The 17687-nt window shown below is 71.3% G+C and overlaps 1 protein-coding gene across 1 annotated transcript in view; it reads left to right on the top strand.

Annotated features, from left to right (window-relative positions):
* The first annotated feature begins 1633 nt into the window (after positions 1-1633).
* Positions 1634-17687, top strand: part of LOC125358376 (nascent polypeptide-associated complex subunit alpha, muscle-specific form-like) — a 39376-nt gene continuing 23322 nt past the window's right edge. The window contains 12 exon segments of the mRNA XM_048355461.1: positions 1634-1641; positions 4323-4565; positions 5021-5188; positions 6133-6296; positions 6759-6989; positions 7939-8106; positions 8109-8182; positions 8185-8472; positions 11677-12048; positions 12401-12521; positions 12919-13092; positions 16433-16590. Of these exon segments, the coding sequence (XP_048211418.1) occupies positions 1634-1641; positions 4323-4565; positions 5021-5188; positions 6133-6296; positions 6759-6989; positions 7939-8106; positions 8109-8182; positions 8185-8472; positions 11677-12048; positions 12401-12521; positions 12919-13092; positions 16433-16590 (2169 nt within the window).

Genomic DNA, 17687 nt, shown 5'->3' with positions numbered 1-17687 from the left:
AAATGGCAGATGCGACCACCAATGGCCCCCTGCCCCGCCCCCGTCGTGCAGGAGCCCCGCCCCTGTCATGCGGGAGCCCCGCCCCCGTCATGCGCGAGCCCCGCCCCCATCAGGCACGAGTCCCGCCCCCGTCGTGCAGGAGCCCCGCCCCCGTCGTGCAGGAGCCCCGCCCACGTCGTGCAGGAGCCCCGCCCACGTCATGCGCGAGCCCCGCCCCATCAGGCACGAGCCTCGCCCCCGTCGTGCAGGAGCCCCGCCCCCATCGTGCAGGAGCCCCGCCCCCATCGTGTAGGAGCCCCGCCCCCGTCATGCACGAGCCCCCCCCCCCCCCGCCCCGTCCTGCAGGAGCCCCGGCCCCGTCATCGCGAGCCCTGCCCCCATCAGGCACGAGCCCCGCCCCTGTCATGCGGGAGCCCCGCCTCCGTCATGCACGAGCCCCGCCCCCATCAGGCAGGAGCTCCGCCCCAGTCGTGCACGAGCCCCGCCCAGCCTCCAGCCTCCTCCTGGGCGAACACTGCGCTGGCCAGTGAGAATCCGCTCCGCAGCCCGGCAGTGGGGCCTCGCTGCCCACAGCCCACCGCTGCGCCCAGGCCTGCGTTCCCCGGCCTTCCCGCCCTCGGCACCCCCTCCAGCTCCTCAGCCCTCCAGCCTCCGGCCCCCACCCCTCAGCCCTCCAGCCTCCCACCCCCACCCCTCAGCCCTCCCGCCCTCGGCACCCCCTCCTGCTCCTCAGCCCTCCCACCCTCAGCACCCCCTCCTGCTCCTCAGCCCTCCCCCTACCACCCCTCGGCCCTCCCGCCCTCGGCACCCCCTCCAGCTCCTCAGCCCTCCCCCCACCACCCCTTGGCCCTCCCGTCCCCGGCACCCCTCCTGCTCCTCAGCCCTCTGCCCACCCCCGCCCCTCGCCCCCCCCCCTTTCCCTTGCCGGGTTTCCTGGAGGGCGCAGGCCGCATGTCTCCCAGATCATCTCATTGGATTCCACTGCGGCTGTGCATTTTTGGAAAGGTCCAGCGTCTTGAATTAGAGAATTTTTCCATTCGAGAAAGCACTTCGTGGTTGCAGAGTCATTGAGCTTGGCAGCCCGAGGCCCTGGTCTCCACTTGGCCGTTGTCGGGCATCTGCCTCACCGTCTCCAGACGGCAGACTCCGTCGGGTGTCTGGGGGCCCGTCCCGCGCCGTGGGGCAGCCTCCCCCCCCCCCGGTCCCCTCCACCATGAACCCCCAGAGCAGGAAGCAGAGCGTGGCTGGTGGGCGAAGCTGAGCGCCCAGAACACGGGCTTCTCCCCGCCCCAAGCCCTGGGAAGCGGAGCCGGTGCTGGGGGTGGGGGACTGGGGGAGATCACAAAGGAAGACGCGACCCAAAGGGGCGCAGCTTCCAGCCTGCCTGGGAGAGCAGCCGGCGCGGCCGCCCCCAGCACCAGCGCCAGAGGACGCCCCCCAAAGCCCAGCCGCCAAGGAGAGCGAGTGGCCTCCCCTGAAGCTGTCCTGCCACGCGGGCTGGGGCAGCGCGTCCAGTGAACAGCCACAGACAGTCCAGTTAGCCGCTTCTGTCCTCGTGTTCCGCCATCGGAACAACCGCACCGGCCCGCTTTGAGACACCACACGGACGGGCTGCCTCGGATTACCCGGCGTAATGGTCCAGTGAGCTAAATTAACTGTGAAATCTTCTCATTTCACATAAATAAAGCCTGTGCTCAGTGCCTCCATCGGTATGCTTCCCACCCGCGGTAAAGGGCGTTCAGCCTGAGCCAAACGCACGGGGCTCCGGCCCCCGAGGCTCCGGTGTGTGCTGCCCAGCTCAGCCTCGCCCGCCTACCGACTGCTGCTGCCTCGGTGGGTCCTCTGCACGGGGGGGGGGGGGGGGGGGCAGGCCGCTCTGGAGAGGAGGCTGTGTGTGCTTCCTTACAGAATGGGGTCTCCGGCTGGGGATATGGCCTAGTGGCAAGAGTGCCTGCTTCGTATACATGAGGCCCTGGGTTCAATTCCCCAGCACCACATATACAGAAAACGGCCAGAAGTGGCGCTGTGGCTCAAGTGGCAGAGTGCTAGCCTTGAGCGTGAAGAAGCCAGGGACAGTGTTCAGGCCCTGAGTCCAAGGCCCAGGACTGGCCAAAAGAAAAAAAACAAAACAAAAACAATAAAAAACAGAATGGGGTCTCCCCGTTCCCAGGGCACGGGAGCTGCACACAGGAGGAAGGGACGATCGTGGGAGGGTGGGGTGGTTAAGGCAGTGATGGTGATGACGGTGATTGCATGGCAGTGATGGTGGTTGTGGGGATGACAGTGATGCTAATAATGGTGATGGTGATGGTGGTGGCGGTGATGGTGGTGGTGGTGGTGGTGGTGGTGGTGATGATGGTGTTGGTGGTGATGGTGATGGTGTTGGTGGTGATGGTGATGGTGGTGGTGGTGATGGTGGTGGTGGTGGTGGTGATGATGGTGGTAGTGGTGATGGTGGTGATGGTGGTGGTGGTGGTGGTGATGGTGGTGGTGGTGGTGGTGATGGTGGTGGTGGTGGTGGTGGTGATGATGGTGTTGGTGGTGGTGGTGGTGATGATGGTGGTGGTAATGTGGTGATGGTAGTGGTGATGGTGGTGGTGGTGGTGGTAATGTTGGTGATGGTGGTGGTGGTGGTGGTGAGCGGCTGGGATGGGGCAGGCTGCTGGCATTTCCTCCCGTTACGACATGAGCTGGTGGGTGAGGAAGAGCAGACTGGGCATGGTGGTGGGCGGCGAGGCCCTGTGGGGGGGGGGGGCGCCTCCTTCTCCGTGAGGCCAAACCCACGCAGCCACCCGGTGCTGGACAGGGCGGGGATAATCAGCCTGCTGTGCACAGCGCCTGCGTGGCTTTGGGAGCAGCAGGACACGCCCGTGCTGAGCCGCCACGCTCGTGGGACCGCATCTGCGGGGGATGCCAGGCACCAGGCACGGTGGCGACGTGTGCAAAGAGCCCAGGGGCCCTGGGTGTACAAGTGGGCTCAGTGGGGCTGGGGGAGGGGGCTGGGGGAGGGGCTGGGGGAGGGGGGAGGGAGGGCGCTGGGGGAGGGGCTGGGCAGGGGCTGAGGGAGGGGGCTGGGGGAGGGACTGAGGGAGGGGCTGGGGGAGGGGGGAGGGAGGGCGCTGGGGGAGGGGCTGGGCAGGGGCTGAGGGAGGGCGCTGGGGGAGGGACTGAGGGAGGGGCTGGGGGAGGGGCCTGAGGGAGGGGCTGAGGGAGGGGCTTGGGGAGGGGCTTAGGGAGGGGCTGAGGGAGGGGGCTGGGGAGGGGCTGAGGGAGGGGGCTGGGGGAAGGACTGAGGGAGGGGGCTGGGGGAGGGACTGGGCAGGGGCTGGGGGAGGGGGCTGGGGGAGGGACTGGGCAGAGGCTGGGGGAGGGGGAGGGGGGAGGGACTGGGCAGAGGCTGGGGGAGGGGGCTGGGGGAGGGACTGGCAGAGGCTGGGGGAGGGGGCTGGGGGAGGGACTGGGCAGGGGCTGGGGGATGGGGCTGCGGGAGGGGGCTGGGGCAGGGGCTGGGGGGAGGGGCTGGGGGAGGGACTGGGCAGGGGCTGGGGCAGGGGCTGGGGGAGGGACTGGGCAGGGGCTGCGGGAGGGGGCTGGGGAGGGGCTGGGGGAGGGACTGGGCAGGGGCTGCGGGAGGGGGCTGGGGGAGGGACTGGGCAGGGGCTGCGGGAGGGGGCTGGGGAGGGCTGGGGAGGGACTGGGCAGGGGCTGGGAGAGGGACTGGGCAGGGGCTGGGGCAGGGGCTGGGGCAGGGGCTGGGGAGGGACTGGGCAGGGGCTGGGGCAGGGGCTGGGCAGGGGCTGGGGGAGGGACTGGGCAGGGGCTGGGCAGGGGCTGGGGCAGGGGCTGGGGAGGGACTGGGCAGGGGCTGCGGAGGGGGCTGGGGAGGGGCTGGGGGAGGGACTGGGCAGGGGCTGCGGGAGGGGGCTTGGGGGAGGGGCTGGGGAGGAGTTGGGCAGGGGCGGGGGAGGGGCTGGGGGTCTCTGCCCCCTCTGCCTGGCCCAGCACTGGCCTCCAGGCCAGTGGCTTGTGCTGCGCCAGTTGACCCGGTGGCTCGGACCCAAGCAGGCCACGGAAGCCCCTGCTTCGCGGTGGCTGGGGACCCAGACCCCGCTTGCAAGGGCAGCCACGGGAAAGCCGGGTGCCCTCGGTGGAGGGGCCCCCGCCCAGTCCGCGCCGCGCCCGGCCCGGTGAGCAGGCAGCACACGGGGCAGAGAGAGCCCTGGATGGCGTCGGGGCAGGGGCCACCCAGGGCCCAGGGATCCAAGGAAACGCGGACGGAGCCGACCCTCCGGGCGTCCCGGGGCCTCTGCTCTGTGCCGCAGGCCGCGGTCCCCACGCCGAGTCCACGGCCGCTCTCAGGGTGCCTCGCTCACCGCACCCACCCGACGCGCGCGCACCGACCTGCCGGGATTGGAACGGAAGGCCTGTCCTGCCCCTCCCGCGCCCCCACCCGGCCCCGACGCCACGCCCGGGCAGCGGGGACCACGCGGCGGCCTGGAGCGGGCCGTGGGGATGGCGTGGCGCATGGGGCCCGCCGGCTCGCCCTGTCAGATGGCCGGCACATTGTGCAAAGGAAAGAGAGACCTGGAGCGTGAAAGACGAGCCACCTGTGGGCCTGGCCCGTGGCCCCGGCGCGGCCTGTGGAGGGCGCGTGTGACCTGGAGCCGGAAGGCAGGACGGGGAGTGGAGGGGAGAGCGAGGACAGTACGAGGGGAGGGCTCCGGGCCGGAGCGCAGCACGTGCCAACGTCCTGGGGCAGGGAGAGGCGGGGCACGAAGCCCGGTGCGTTCCGTGATCCAGGTAGGGAGAGGTGCCTGGCGGCGCTGGATTCATGGGAACCCGGGCCAGGCCCAACTTCCATCTCTACCAGAGCCGGGGAAAGGCCGGAATCTGTAGACGGGAGCCGAAGGCGATGGCGGCATCGTGCATCCTAGATGCGCAGGGTGGAGTGGGCCCCTCCCCCCTCCCCCGCCTCCGCCTGCCCCTCCCCCCTCCCCCGCCTCCGCCTGCCCCTCCCCAGTGTGCTCGGTCCCACCCGTGCCCAGCGCCTGCGCCCCGAGGTTCCGCCCTGCCCCGCGCCTGCGCCCCCACTCCTGCTGAACTCGGCTGCTGTAGGCAAACTCCACATCGCCGACGTCCGGCCAGGGCCACGGCGTGGGCACCGGAGCCTGGTGGCCCTTCCGGCATGGTCTCCTTCAGCACATTCTCCTCAAGGAAGAGTTTGAAAATCTAGTCATCCCCTGCCAAAGCCCAGGGAAAGGGAGCGGCCCGGCCCTGCCCAGCCCAGCCCAGGCGGGCCGCGGCCCCTGCGGCCAGGGCACCCTCGCTGCCCAAGGCGACACAGTGACAGCCTGCGCTGGAGCCAGAGAACGCAGAAAGGCAGGTGCCGGCCAGGCCAAGAGGGGACACGCCGGCCCGCCTGCAGGGGGCGGGGCTGGCATGGGGGGGGCTGGACAGGGGCTGGCAGGGGGCGGGGCGGGCACAGTGGGGGGGGACTGGACAGAGGCTGGCAGGGGGCGGGGCTGGCACTGGGGTGGCGGGTATGGGAGGTGGGGCCTGGCACTGGGGTGGGTGGGCACGGGGGGCGGGGCTGGCACTGGGGTGGGTGGGCACGGGGGGCGGGGCTGGCACTGGGGTGGCGGGTATGGGAGGTGGGCTGGCACTGGGGTGGGTGGGCACAGGGGGTGGGGCTGGCACTGGGGTGGGTGGGCACAGGGGGTGGGGCTGGCACTGGGGTGGGTGGGCACGGGGGGCGGGGCTGGCACTGGGGGTGGCGGGTATGGGAGGTGGGGCTGGCACTGGGGTGGGTGGGCACGGGGGGCGGGGCTGGCACTGGGGTGGGTGGGCACGGGGGGCGGGCTGGCACTGGGGTGGCGGGTATGGGAGGTGGGGGGCTGGCACTGGGGTGGGTGGGTATGGGGGGCGGGGCTGGCATTGTGGTGGGGTGTGTATAGGGGCGGGGCTGGCACTGGGGTTAGTAGGCCTGGGGGCGGGGCTGGCACAGGTGGGTGGACACGGGGGGCGGGGCTGGCCGGGCTGGCTGGGGGGGCGGGCCGCTGGGGAGGGGTGGGGACTCGAGCGCCCTGTCTCCAGGCCCCGTGCCCTCTCCTGCGGCTCCACCCTTCCTCTCAGCTGGTGCCCTGCGGCGAGCGCGGCAGGAGCGGACTCCCTGTTCTCTGCCCAGGCCTGTGGCTGTGGATCGGGGGGTGGAGGAGCCGTGGGCGCTGAGGAGCCGGTGGCGGTGGCGGTGGCGGTGGCGGTGGCGGTGGCCGGGCCCCGGCCGCCCATGGAGCGCTGTGTGACCTTCAGCACTTGCTTGACCTCTGGGAGCCTCTCGCCTCATCCTTGCGAGGCAGAAATAAAGCACACGGGACGGGCGAGGGCCCCACGGCCTGCTCCCCACAGCCCGGCCTGGTGCTGTGCTAGAATGTTCTGGCACTAGCTCCCTCCAGCCACCCAGCTGAGTCTCGGCCCCCGCCCGTCCTTGCGCTCTGTCCGTGGGTGGCAGGAGAGCCGCCCTCCCGTGGGCGCCGGTGCTGCCGTCCACGCAGCGCGGGGCGACACCCGGGGATGGACGGGGCCGGGGCGCGGCTGCGGGCCGTGCCACTTGAGCAGCCCTCGGAGATCCGTGGTGATGGGCACAGCCCAGGGGCCCTCGGGACCCGAGGCCCAGCCCCCTGGCCGTGCGGGGGGGAGGCAGAGGCCCGGGGGAGGGAGGACCACATGGCCACACGGGGGCCCCTTCCTGTGTCCTGCAGGCAGCAGGGCTCCTGAGGCTGAGGGGCGGCCCCACCCCTCCAGCTGCTCCGCGGAGCCCCTCAAAGCCTTGGCCCGGCCCGGGGTCCCGGGGGCCCCGTCCATCGGGCGCCGAGCGTGGACGGAGCGTGACCACGGGCAGAGCGCGGGGCCTTGTTTGGAAAGGTTTCTCGTGGGCGTCTCGGGTTGCACGCGGGCCCGTGTGGTCGCGCTGGGCGCGGGGCGGGGCTGGCGTGAGGAGCGGCCCCCCACCCCCCCCGGGACCCGGGGGGCTGTGTGGTCGCCGCACAGGGCAGCGCACTGTTATCCGGTGTGGGGTGCTGTGGCGCCCGCAGCCCCTCGTTCGTCCGGGACCCCGATGAGCAAGCCCCAGAGGGCTCTGAGGTGTCCCCGGGGAGGGCTGGAAATGAGCGCGAAGGGCGGGCGTGGTGTGGGGGGATGGGGGGTGGGGGACGCGGGACACCCCAGAGGCGGTGGTGAATCTCCGTGGTGAATCTCTCTCGGGCACCTGGGGCACTGGGCCTCCATCTGCGCCCTGGGGAATCCTCACCTCCCGGCAAAGGCTGCCCCGCCGCCTCGGCTCACCGGCCCACGTCCCGAGGGGAAGGGGACCAAGGGCGGCTCACACGGAGGACAAAGCTCGGAAGAAAGAAAACAAGCTCAGCAGAGACACCCTGCGTCGGGCGCCCTGCAGCGGGGTGTGGGCTTCTGGAGGCTGTGTCCCAGGGGACGATCCTCCCTTTGTGGGACAAAGTGGGACCACACCCCCCCGTTCAGCCTCCGTGGATTGGGACCAGAGCCCCCCCGCTCAGCCTCCGTGGATTGGGGACCAGAGCCCCCCCGCTCAGCCTCCGTGGAAGGGCAGTGGGCACTGCAGCTGGCTCCAGGCCCAGGCCGTCCCTGTGGGCTGGGGAAGCCGGGGGGTGCTGCCCCACCCCCACGCCCCTCCCACCAGCCAGGCCGGGTCACCTCGATGTGGAGCTGAGGGCCTCAAGTCTCAAAATCTCGGGGACAATCCTTAACAATCTGGGCAGTGGGTTTCTCTGGGAAGAGTGGACATTTCTTTCTTCTCTTATTTATTGGTGGAACTAGGGTTTGAACTTGTGGTCTCTGGTTTCCTAGGCAGGTGCTCTGGAAGCCAGCCACACTCCCAGCCCTTTCTGCCTCACTTAATTTCAATTTTTCCTGTGGCCAACCTCCCACCACCACCACCATCACCACCACCACCATCACCACCATCACCACCATCATCTCCACCATCACTACCACCATCACCACCACCATCACCACCACCATCACAATCATCACCACCATCACCACCACCACCACCACCATCACTACCACCGTCACCACCACACCACCACCACCACCACCATCACCACCACCATCACCACCATCACCACCACCATCACCACCACCACCACCACATCACCACCACTGCCATCACCACCACCACCATCACCACCACCATCACCACCATCACCACCACCATCACCACCACCACCACCACCATCACCACCACCACCACCACCATCACCACCACTGCCATCACCACCACCACCATCACCACCACCATCACCACCATCACCACCACCACCACCATCACCACCACTGCCATCACCACCACCACCACCATCACCACCATCACCACCGCACCTCCTTCTCCTTGCAGCCCTCCAGCCAGAGGCAGAGCGAGGGCGGCTGGGACGTCCTGCCGTCCGACATCGCCGCTCCTGAGTTCTTGTCCCTGTCGTGCTCCTCCCCTTCCTCCTCTCGCTCAGCACCCCTCTCTCCTCTGAGGTCTTGAACTGAGGACCCGCTGGGCGGACACGGGACCGGGCTGGGGGGATGCAGGGTCCACTGGGGGACACAGGACCAAGCTGGGGGATGAGGGACCTGCTGGGCGGACACGGGACCGGGCTGGGGGGACGCAGGGTCCACTGGGCGGACACAGGACCCAAGCTGGGGGGACAAAGGAGCCATTGGGCAGACACAGGACTGGGTTGTGGGTGGGACGCGGGGTCCAATGGGGGGACACAGGACCAAGCTGGGGGATGAGGGACCTGCTGGGCGGACACGGGACCCGGGCTGGGGGGACGCAGGGTCCACTGGGGGGACACAGGACCAAGCTGGAGGGACAAAGGAGCCATTGGGCAGACACAGGACTGGGTTGGGGGGACACGAGGGTCCAACGGGGGGACACAGGGTGAGTCTGGGGGGGACAAGGATGAGGCTGGGGGGACGCAGGGTCAAGCTGGGGGGATGAGGGACCTGCTGGGCGGACACGGGACTGGGTTGGGGGGACGCGGGGTCCACGGGGTAGACACAGGACGAGGCTGGGGGGACACGGGAGCCACACAGCCCCAGAGAGCTCAGCTCTCCGTCCAGCACGCCTGGGCCGGGGGAAATTCCACCCTGACCGGATCGTAACTGGAAACCAGTGCGCCATTTGCTCGGGCTGGTTTTTTATGAGGTTTTTCCACAGGCGAAAGGGATGCACGCCTTTACCAGTAGAGGGAGGGCCTGGGGGCCGTGGGGGGGGGGGCTGGAGCAGAGCCTGGGGGGCCGTGGGGGGGGGGCTGGAGCAGAGCCTGGAGCCATGGGGGGGGCTGGAGCAGGGCCTGGAGCCATGGGGGGGGGCTGGAGCAGAGCCTGGAGCCATGGGTGGGGGGGGGGCTGGAGCAGAGCCTGAGCCATGGGGGGGGGGCTGGAGCAGAGCCTGGAGCCATGGGTGGGGGGGCTGAGCAGAGCCTGGAGCCATGGGGGGGGCTGGAGCAGAACCTGGAGCCATGGGGGGGGGGCTGGGGCAGAGCCTGGAGCCATGGGGGGGGGGGCTGGGGCAGAGCCTGGAGCCCATGGGTGGGGGGGGCTGGGGCAGAGCCTGGAGCCATGGAGGGGGGGCTGGAGCAGAGCCTGGAGCATGGGGGGGCTGGAGCAGAACCTGGAGCCATGGGTCGGGGGGGGGGTGCTGGAGCAGGGGCCTGGAGCCATGGGGGGCTGGAGCAGGGCCTGGAGCCATGGGGGGCTGGGAGCAGGGCCTGGAGCCATGGGTCGGGGGGGGGGGCTGGAGCAGGGCCTGGAGCCGGCTCCGCAGGCCCAGAGCCCTAACTTCTTGTCCTAGCCGGTTGCCTGGGCCTCGTTTCCAGGAGCCTGTGTTTGGGACGAGGCATTGGGGCGCTGGGGCTCGGGTTCCAGCTCCATCACTGCCTAGTGAGCGCCCCAGCGCTCAGCTGACCACACTGGGGGTGACGGGCTGCTGGGGCCATAGGCTCTGCCCTGGGGGGACACAGCGGCGGGGGGGGGGGGGAGGAAGGGCAGCCGGGGTGGGGCGGGGTGGGGGGGCTGGGGGGGGCAGGATCGGAGGAAGACCCCACCCTGGTTGCTCTCTCACCAGAAGCCAAGCGCCCCCCCCCAGGCCCGGGGGCTCTCGGAGCCTCAGGTGGGGGCCCGCGGCGCTCGCGTGGGGAGGACGTGTCCGCCCGGGCGCCACGTTGCACGGCTGTTTTTGTGTTGTCAGCGGGAAGCCAGGAGCCGCGTTCACCTGCCGCCTTGGGCCACGAGCCCCGGGGGGCTGAGGTGTCCCTCGTGGGCAGCGAGGACTTGAACCCGGGGCCCGGAGGGATCAGGCGTGGGGACGTCCACCTCCGGGGCACGTCCCCGGGAAGGGAAAGCGCTCGCCCGGGGCTAGCCCACAGCCGCCGTCTGGGCTGATGGGAGGCGGGGCGTGGGGAGCGTCGGCCCCCGTGGATCTCGGGTCCCCCGGGTGCCCCGGCCCCGCCCGGCCGCAGCGGCCCCTCGCTGGGGCGATCGCCAAGCGTGACCCCCACGGCCCTGCTGGGGAAGACGGGGGTCGTGCGGGCAGGGCTTCAACGGCAGGAAGGGCGCGCACTCGCCCACCGTGTGCCCACCGTGGGCGGCGCCGCCCCGGTCGCGGGTTCGAGGGCCGGCGCGGGCTCTGCCGCTCCGGGCGGCGTGGGATGCGAGGCGGTCACGGCAGGCCGGGCCCCCCGGACGCCCGCCGCGTCCTGGAGGTGGCCGGCCCCCGCACAGACACTTCCCGCTCCTCCCGCCGGGGTCTCCGCCCCGTCCCACGCCCCAGCCGCGCCGGCCCTTCCGGATTCCCCCACCCCCCCCCGCCCGCCGCCAGCTTCCGAGGCTGCACAGCTAATCGGGACTTCCTGCGTTCCCAGAGCCTCCAGCTTGGAAGGAGCCCCAGAGGGCAGCGGTGCCAGCCAGGGGGGCAGGGGGGCCACGCGTCACGGCCCGGGCCACCGCCGGCCACGCAAACCCAGAGCCCAGCCGCGCCCTCTGCCCCTCCCACCGGGCGCACCGGCGGGAACCTGCGTCCCAGACGCTGATCTGAGGGTAGAGGGGTGGCCCTGGCTGGCGTGGAGGGCTGGGGTGGGGGGGTGGCCCTGGCTGGGGTGGGGGGAGGTGGCCCTGGCTGGGGAGGGGGGTGGCCCCTGGCTGGGGAGGGGTGGCCCTGCTTGGGTGGGGGTGGCCCTGGCTGGGAGGGGTGGCCCTGGCTGGCGTGGAGGGCTGGGGTGGGGGAGGTGGCCCTGGCTGGGGTGGGGGGAGGTGGCCCTGGCTGGGGAGGGGGGTGGCCCTGGCTGGGGAGGGGTGGCCCTGCTGGGGAGGCGTGGCCCTGGCTGGGAGGGGGGTGGCCCTGGCTGGGGAGGGGGTGGCCCTGGCTGTGAGGCGTGGCCCTGGCTGGCATGGAGGGCTGGGGTGGGGGGGTGGCCCTGTGGCCCCTCCCGCTGCCCCCCGCTGCCCTCCGCTGCTCCCCACTGCCCCCCCGCTGCCCCCCGCCTGCCCCCCGCTGCCCCCGCTGCCCCCCGCTGCCCCCCGCTGCCCTCCGCTGCTCCCCACTGCCCCCCGCTGCCCCCGCTGCCCCCCGCTGCTCCCCGCTGCTCCCCGCAGCTGCCCTCCCCGCGCGACATCCATCTTCCGCCGACGGCCAGGCGGCCCGAGGGCCCCAGCTCGCGTTTCCTGCCGCGGGGAGGGAAATCCGAGGAGCCGGCGGGGTGCGGGGCCGACAGGCGGCCCATGGCGGTGCCGCCAACCTCACCTCCATCCCCGCCGCCACGGTCGCCGTCAGCACCGCCGCCCCGCCCCCACCTGACAGCCAGCGCCGGCCAGCGCCGTGCTCGCTCCTCCCTCCCCGTCTCGGGGCCCCCCTCCACCCCCCCCCGGCTGCACCCTGTTTTCTCCGTGGCATCACCGCGCACGCTGACCGGGTTTGCCTTCGTCCTCCCTGTCTCCTGCGCGGATGTGAGTGTCACGGAGGCGTTGGTCAGTGTCGCGGACGCGGGACTCCAGGGCCCGGCGCGTCCCTGCCACCAGGTCCCCTCCCCACGGAAGCCCGGCGCGTCCCTGCCACCGGGTCCCCTCCCCACGGAAGCCCGGCGCGTCCCTGCCACCGGGTCCCCTCCCCAACGGAAGCCCGGCGCGTCCCTGCCACCGGGTCCCCTCCCCACGGAAGCCCGGCGCGTCCCTGCCACCGGGTCCCCTCCCCACGGAAGCCCGGCGCGTCCCTGCCACCGGGTCCCCTCCCCACGGAAGCCCGGCGCGTCCCTGCCACCGGGTCCCCTCCACACGGAATGCCCGGCGTGTCCCTGCCACCGGGTCCCCCTCCCCACGGAAGCCCGGCGTGGGCCCGTCAGCCGCCAAGGGTCACGCCGCCTCTGTCCCCGGGGGCCACAACCGCCCCGTCCCCGAGGGCCACACGCCCCTGTCCCCATGGCATGGAGCCCACAGAGCTCCGGGTTGGGAGAGCCAAGCTTTTTTTTTTTTTTTGCCAGTCCTGGGCCTTGGACTCAGGGCCTGAGCACTGTCCCCGGCTTCTTTTTGCTCAAGGCTAGCACTCTGCCACTTGAGCCACAGTGCCACTTCTGGCCGTTTTCCATATATGTGGTGCTGGGGAATCGAACCCAGGGCCTCATGTATAGGAGGCAGGCTCTCTTGCCACTAGGCCATATCCCCAGAGCCGAGCTGTGTAACCTGCCTCCTGCGTTGTGATTCCGTCTCTGCCCCGGCGTCACCGAGGCGGCGGATGCTTCTGGAGCCATCTTAGCCGAAGCAAATCCGCCGCATCCCACCGCGCTGCCGGGGAGCGGCTTCTGTCGGAGCGGCCGCCTGCGAGAACCTGGGCTTGCCGTCCAGCCCCCAACACGGGCGAGCGGCCCGCCGCCCAGGAACCATCGGCCCAGGGGCGAGACGACCGACCGACACGGCCGCACCGGACCTCCGTCACCGCTCCAGGGCCTTGGATCCCAAAAGCTGCGCTGACCAAGCCCCCGCGCGGCCCCGCGGCCGGCCTCCCCTTCCTGGCTGCTGGTGGGTGCGGCGGAGGACTGGGCTCCCCACGGTGGCTGGGGGGGCCCGGCAGGGTCTGGGGAGAGCCGCGGGTCGCCCGGTGACCCGGACACCTGGCCTCTCCGCACGTGCGAGCCGTGAGCGGTTCGAGCCCCGGCGCCGCCCCCTTCCCCAGGAGGACCGGGGATGTGAGGCCGGCCTTTCACAGGGCCTGCTCGTCGGGTACCCGTCCCGTTCAGTGTGGGGCGCAGCCGGCACCCCCCCCCCCCCCAGCCAGTGCGCGCGGGGCCCTGGCGGCGAGGGGCTGGACGGACGGGGTTCTCCCGGAGGGAGGGAGTCCGTCCACAGCCCAGCACTGCGGAGGACGCGGGTGCCACCCCACCCCGCAGGGACCCCCCAGGACTAGGGAGGCGTGGCCCAGGCAGACACCACCCCCCCCCAGACACAGCCCTGCCAACCCCTGGCTTTCCCGGGTTAAGGCGCGCTGAGCTTGGCAGCCCTGGCTTTCATTAGGAGTTGATGGGCCGTGTCACGACATCATTAATAAAATGAGCGCAGTACAAAGAGCTTCAGGTGGGGGCGTCATGTGGCCAATAAAACAGCACTGCTCACGACGGGGCTGACAGGTTCCCAGCGCCCAGAACTGTCCCTCCTAGCCCCAGCGGGCGGGGGCGGGGCCTCCCTCCCCCTCCCCCCCTCCCCCCCCACCCCACACCCCCAGCCACCTGCCCCAGCCCCCTCCCCCGACCCCCCTCCCCCCCCCACACCCCCACACCCCACCCGGCACCTGCCCCAGCCCCCTCCCCCACCCCCTCCCCCTCCCCCTCCCCACCCCGGCCACCTGCCCAGCCCCCGAGCGGTGACTCCCAGCCTCGGCTCTGACCTCCGAGCACGGCCTGCCTGGAGTTGGGAGCTGGGCCCTCCTGGCTTCTCGTCGCGCCCCGTCTCCCGTGGGCTCATGGGGCCGGCCTCCATTCGGGGGGGCGGGCGGGGGGGCCGGGGCGTGGGGAAGGGGAGGTAAGTGGACCCCCGGCCCGCTCCGCCCCGCTCCCCGCCGGTCCACGGCTGTCAGCGTCCTGCCTGGAGCGGCCCGCCCCCGCCCCCTGCAGGTGCCCTCAGGCCTCCCCGCGCCCCCCCACCCACCCCCCTGCAGGTGCCCTCAGGCCTCCCCGCGCCCCCCCACCCCGCCCCCCTGCAGGTGCCCTCCCCCCCCCCCCGCCCCCCTGAAGGTGCCCTCAGGCCCCCCCACCCGCCCCCCTGCAGGTGCCCTCAGGCCCCCCCAACCCCGCCCCCCTGCAGGTGCCCTCAGGCCCCCCCACCGGCCCCCCCTGCAGGTGCCCTCAGGCCTCCCCCCCGCCCCCCCCACCCGCCCCCCTGCAGGTGCCCTCAGGCCTCCCCCCCGCCCCCCCACCCGCCCCCCTGCAGGTGCCCTCAGGCCTCCCCGCGCACGCCCAGCGCCAGGCCCAGGACGATCGCCCTCCCTGGCGTCGGGGCCGCGTTTTCTTTTCATCTGGTGTGGAGGACGGGGGGGGGGGCTCCCAGGCCGGCCGTGAGGTCACCGCTGCGGCGGGCGCTGCCCACGGGGGACGAGGGACGGAGCCACACACACACACACACACACACTCACACTCACACACACACTCACACACACTCACACACACACTCACACACACTCACACTCACACACACACACTCACACACACACACACACTCACACACACTCACACTCACACTCACACACACTCACACTCACACACACACACACTCACACACACACTCACACACACACTCACACACACACACACTCACACCACACACTCACACACACTCACACACACTCACACACACACTCACACTCACACTCACACACACACTCACACTCACACTCACACACACACTCACACACACTCACACACACACTCACACACACTCACACTCACACACACACACACTCACACACACACTCACACACACTCACACTCACACTCACACACACTCACACTCACACTCACACACACACTCACACACACACTCACACACACTCACACTCACACTCACACACACACACTCACACACCACACACACTCACACACACCACTCACACACACACTCACACACACTCACACACACTCACACACACACTCACACTCACACACACACTCACACTCACACTCACACACACTCACACTCACACTCACACTCACACACACTCTCACACACACTCACACACACTCACACTCACACTCACACACACACACACACTCACACCACACACACCCGTCTGCGGCCCCGCCCGGCCAGGGGCGGGGGCGAGCAGCCTAATGAGCCGCACCCCAATTTATTACAAGTCGTAAATACTCCTCGCCGCGGCGGCGAAGGCCCGGCCCTGCCCCGTGCTCGCGCGTGTGCGCCTGCGTGCACGTGTGCGTGCCCACACCGGTGCGTGTGCGTGAAGGCCAGCGCGGCCCGCGGAGCACCCCGCGTTTACCCGAAGGTCAGGGATGGGCGACGGCCGGAGGAAGAGAGAGAGGGGGGGAGGGGGGAGAGAGGGAGAGAGAGGGAGAGAGAGAGAGAGAACGAAGCACACAGGGCCCAGGAGCTTGTCACACACATCATACACATACAACACACACACACACACACACACCCAACACACAGACAACACATACACCACACACGACACACATATGCAGCATACCACAATACACAACACACACACACACACACACACACACACACACGACTCGGGAAGCAGGATGGAGGCCTGTGGGCCCGGCTCACAAGGCACAGAACGAAAGCTCCGGTTGTTTTAATAACAGCAGGGCTCCATGGGCCCATGTTCCTGGAAAGTGTGGCGGCAGTGTGGGGCTTCAGGCGCGGTCTGATCCAGCAGTTCTCCCAGCTCTGGGTCTCAGCCCAGGGTGGCACTGCCCCACCCCTGCTCTGCTCCTTCTAGACAGGCGTCCCTCGACGCTGACCACATGCAGCCCCGCGGCTACGCTGTCCCGGCCCCTCGCCTCCGCCCGTGGCCTGGTCACGGCCCCCGCCCGCGCCGCGTGGACGGGCAGGACGCTCACGGAGACCACACGACTCCCGCGCTCGGGGGACAGCGGGCGGCGTGGCCACGGGCGGGTGGGGCCGGAGGGGCCGGCTCTCCCCCCACCCCTGCAGCAGTGCATGCTGGGAGCTCCAGCTGGGGAGGGGCCTGGGCCCGGAGTCCCCACGGAGCCCCCCCCGGGCCCCGCCTACCTCTCCAGTCCCCGGCAAGCCATGGAGTTGAGGGGAATCGGTGATCAGGCCCCGAGCACGCTCCGTCCTGCAGCCCCCGTTCCGTTCCCTCCCCGGACTCCGCGTGGGCCAGGGGGACGTGGACACGGGGGCGTGGGCCAGGGGGACATGGACCAGGGGGACGTGGACAAGGGGGACGTGGACACGGGGGACGTGGACCAGGGGGACGTGGACACGGGGGGACACGCGCGCCGGGAGGACTGCGGGCATCGCGCACTCCCAGGGCACACGGCCCCGGGAGCCCCAGCTTCTGATGGGGCTGCTGAACCCAGGAAGGAGGGAGGGAGGGAGGGAGGGGAGGGAGGGAGGGAGGGAGGGATGGAGGGAGGGGAAATGGAATTCACGGGGCACGTGTGCAAAGTGCCGGACGCCAGCGGGCAAGCGTGTCTGGGCGGCCGTGGGCCCGGGGCCTTCCGTTCACGCCCAGAGCTTCATCACCTCGGGGGAGACGGCGCCCGCCGCGCCCGCTGGAGCGAGACCCGCGCTGTCCACCGCTGCCCAGCCGTCCCGGGCCCTGGGGGAAGGGCGGCGTGGCTGGGGGAGGGCGGCGTGGTTAGGGGGGCGGCATGGCTGGGGGGTGGTGTGGCTTGGGGGGCGGCGTGGTTGGGGGTGGCGTGGCTGGGGGGCGGTGTGGCTGGGGGGTGGCGTGGCTGGGGGGGCGGTGTGGCTGGGGGTGGCGTGGCTGGGGTCGGCGTGGTTGGGGGTGGCGTGGCTGGGGGGCGGTGTGGTTGGGGGGTGGCGTGGCTGGGGGGCGGCGTGGTTGGGGGTGGAGTGGCTGGGTGGCGGCGTGGCTGGGGGGGGCGGCGTGGCTGGGGGGCGGCGTGGCCAGGGGGGCGGTGTGGCTGGGGGCGGCATGGCTGGGGGGCGGCGTGGCTGGGGGGCGGTGTGGATGGGGGCGGCGTGGCTGGGGGGCGGCGTGGCGGGGGGCGGCGTGGCTGGGGGGCGGCGTGGCTGGGGGGCGGCGTGGCCAGGGGGCGGCGTGGCTGGGGGGGCGGCATGGCTGGGGGGGGCGGCGTGGCTGGGGGGGCGGCATGGCTGGGGGGCGGCGTGGCTGGGGGGCGGTTGTGGATGGGGGCGGCGTGGCTGGGGGGCGGCGTGGCGGGGGGCGGCGTGGCTGGGGGCGGCATGGCTGGGGGGGGCGGCGTGGCTGGGGGGGCGGCGTGGGGGTGCAGCGTGGCTGGGGGGCGGCCCGCCCGTGGCTCCAAAGCCAGACGGGAGCGGGGCCGTGGGAGTGGAAGGAAGGCCGCTGCCTGGCTCCCGCTTTCCTGGGTGGATTCTCTTTCCTTCTCTTTTCATTGGCTCCCCCTCGGTGCTTTGGACTGCCCGAG

This window comes from Perognathus longimembris, chromosome 10 (assembly GCF_023159225.1).
Source record: "Perognathus longimembris pacificus isolate PPM17 chromosome 10, ASM2315922v1, whole genome shotgun sequence".
In the NCBI taxonomy this organism is placed as follows: Eukaryota; Metazoa; Chordata; class Mammalia; order Rodentia; family Heteromyidae; genus Perognathus; species Perognathus longimembris.
This window is presented reverse-complemented; position numbering and strand designations above follow the sequence as displayed.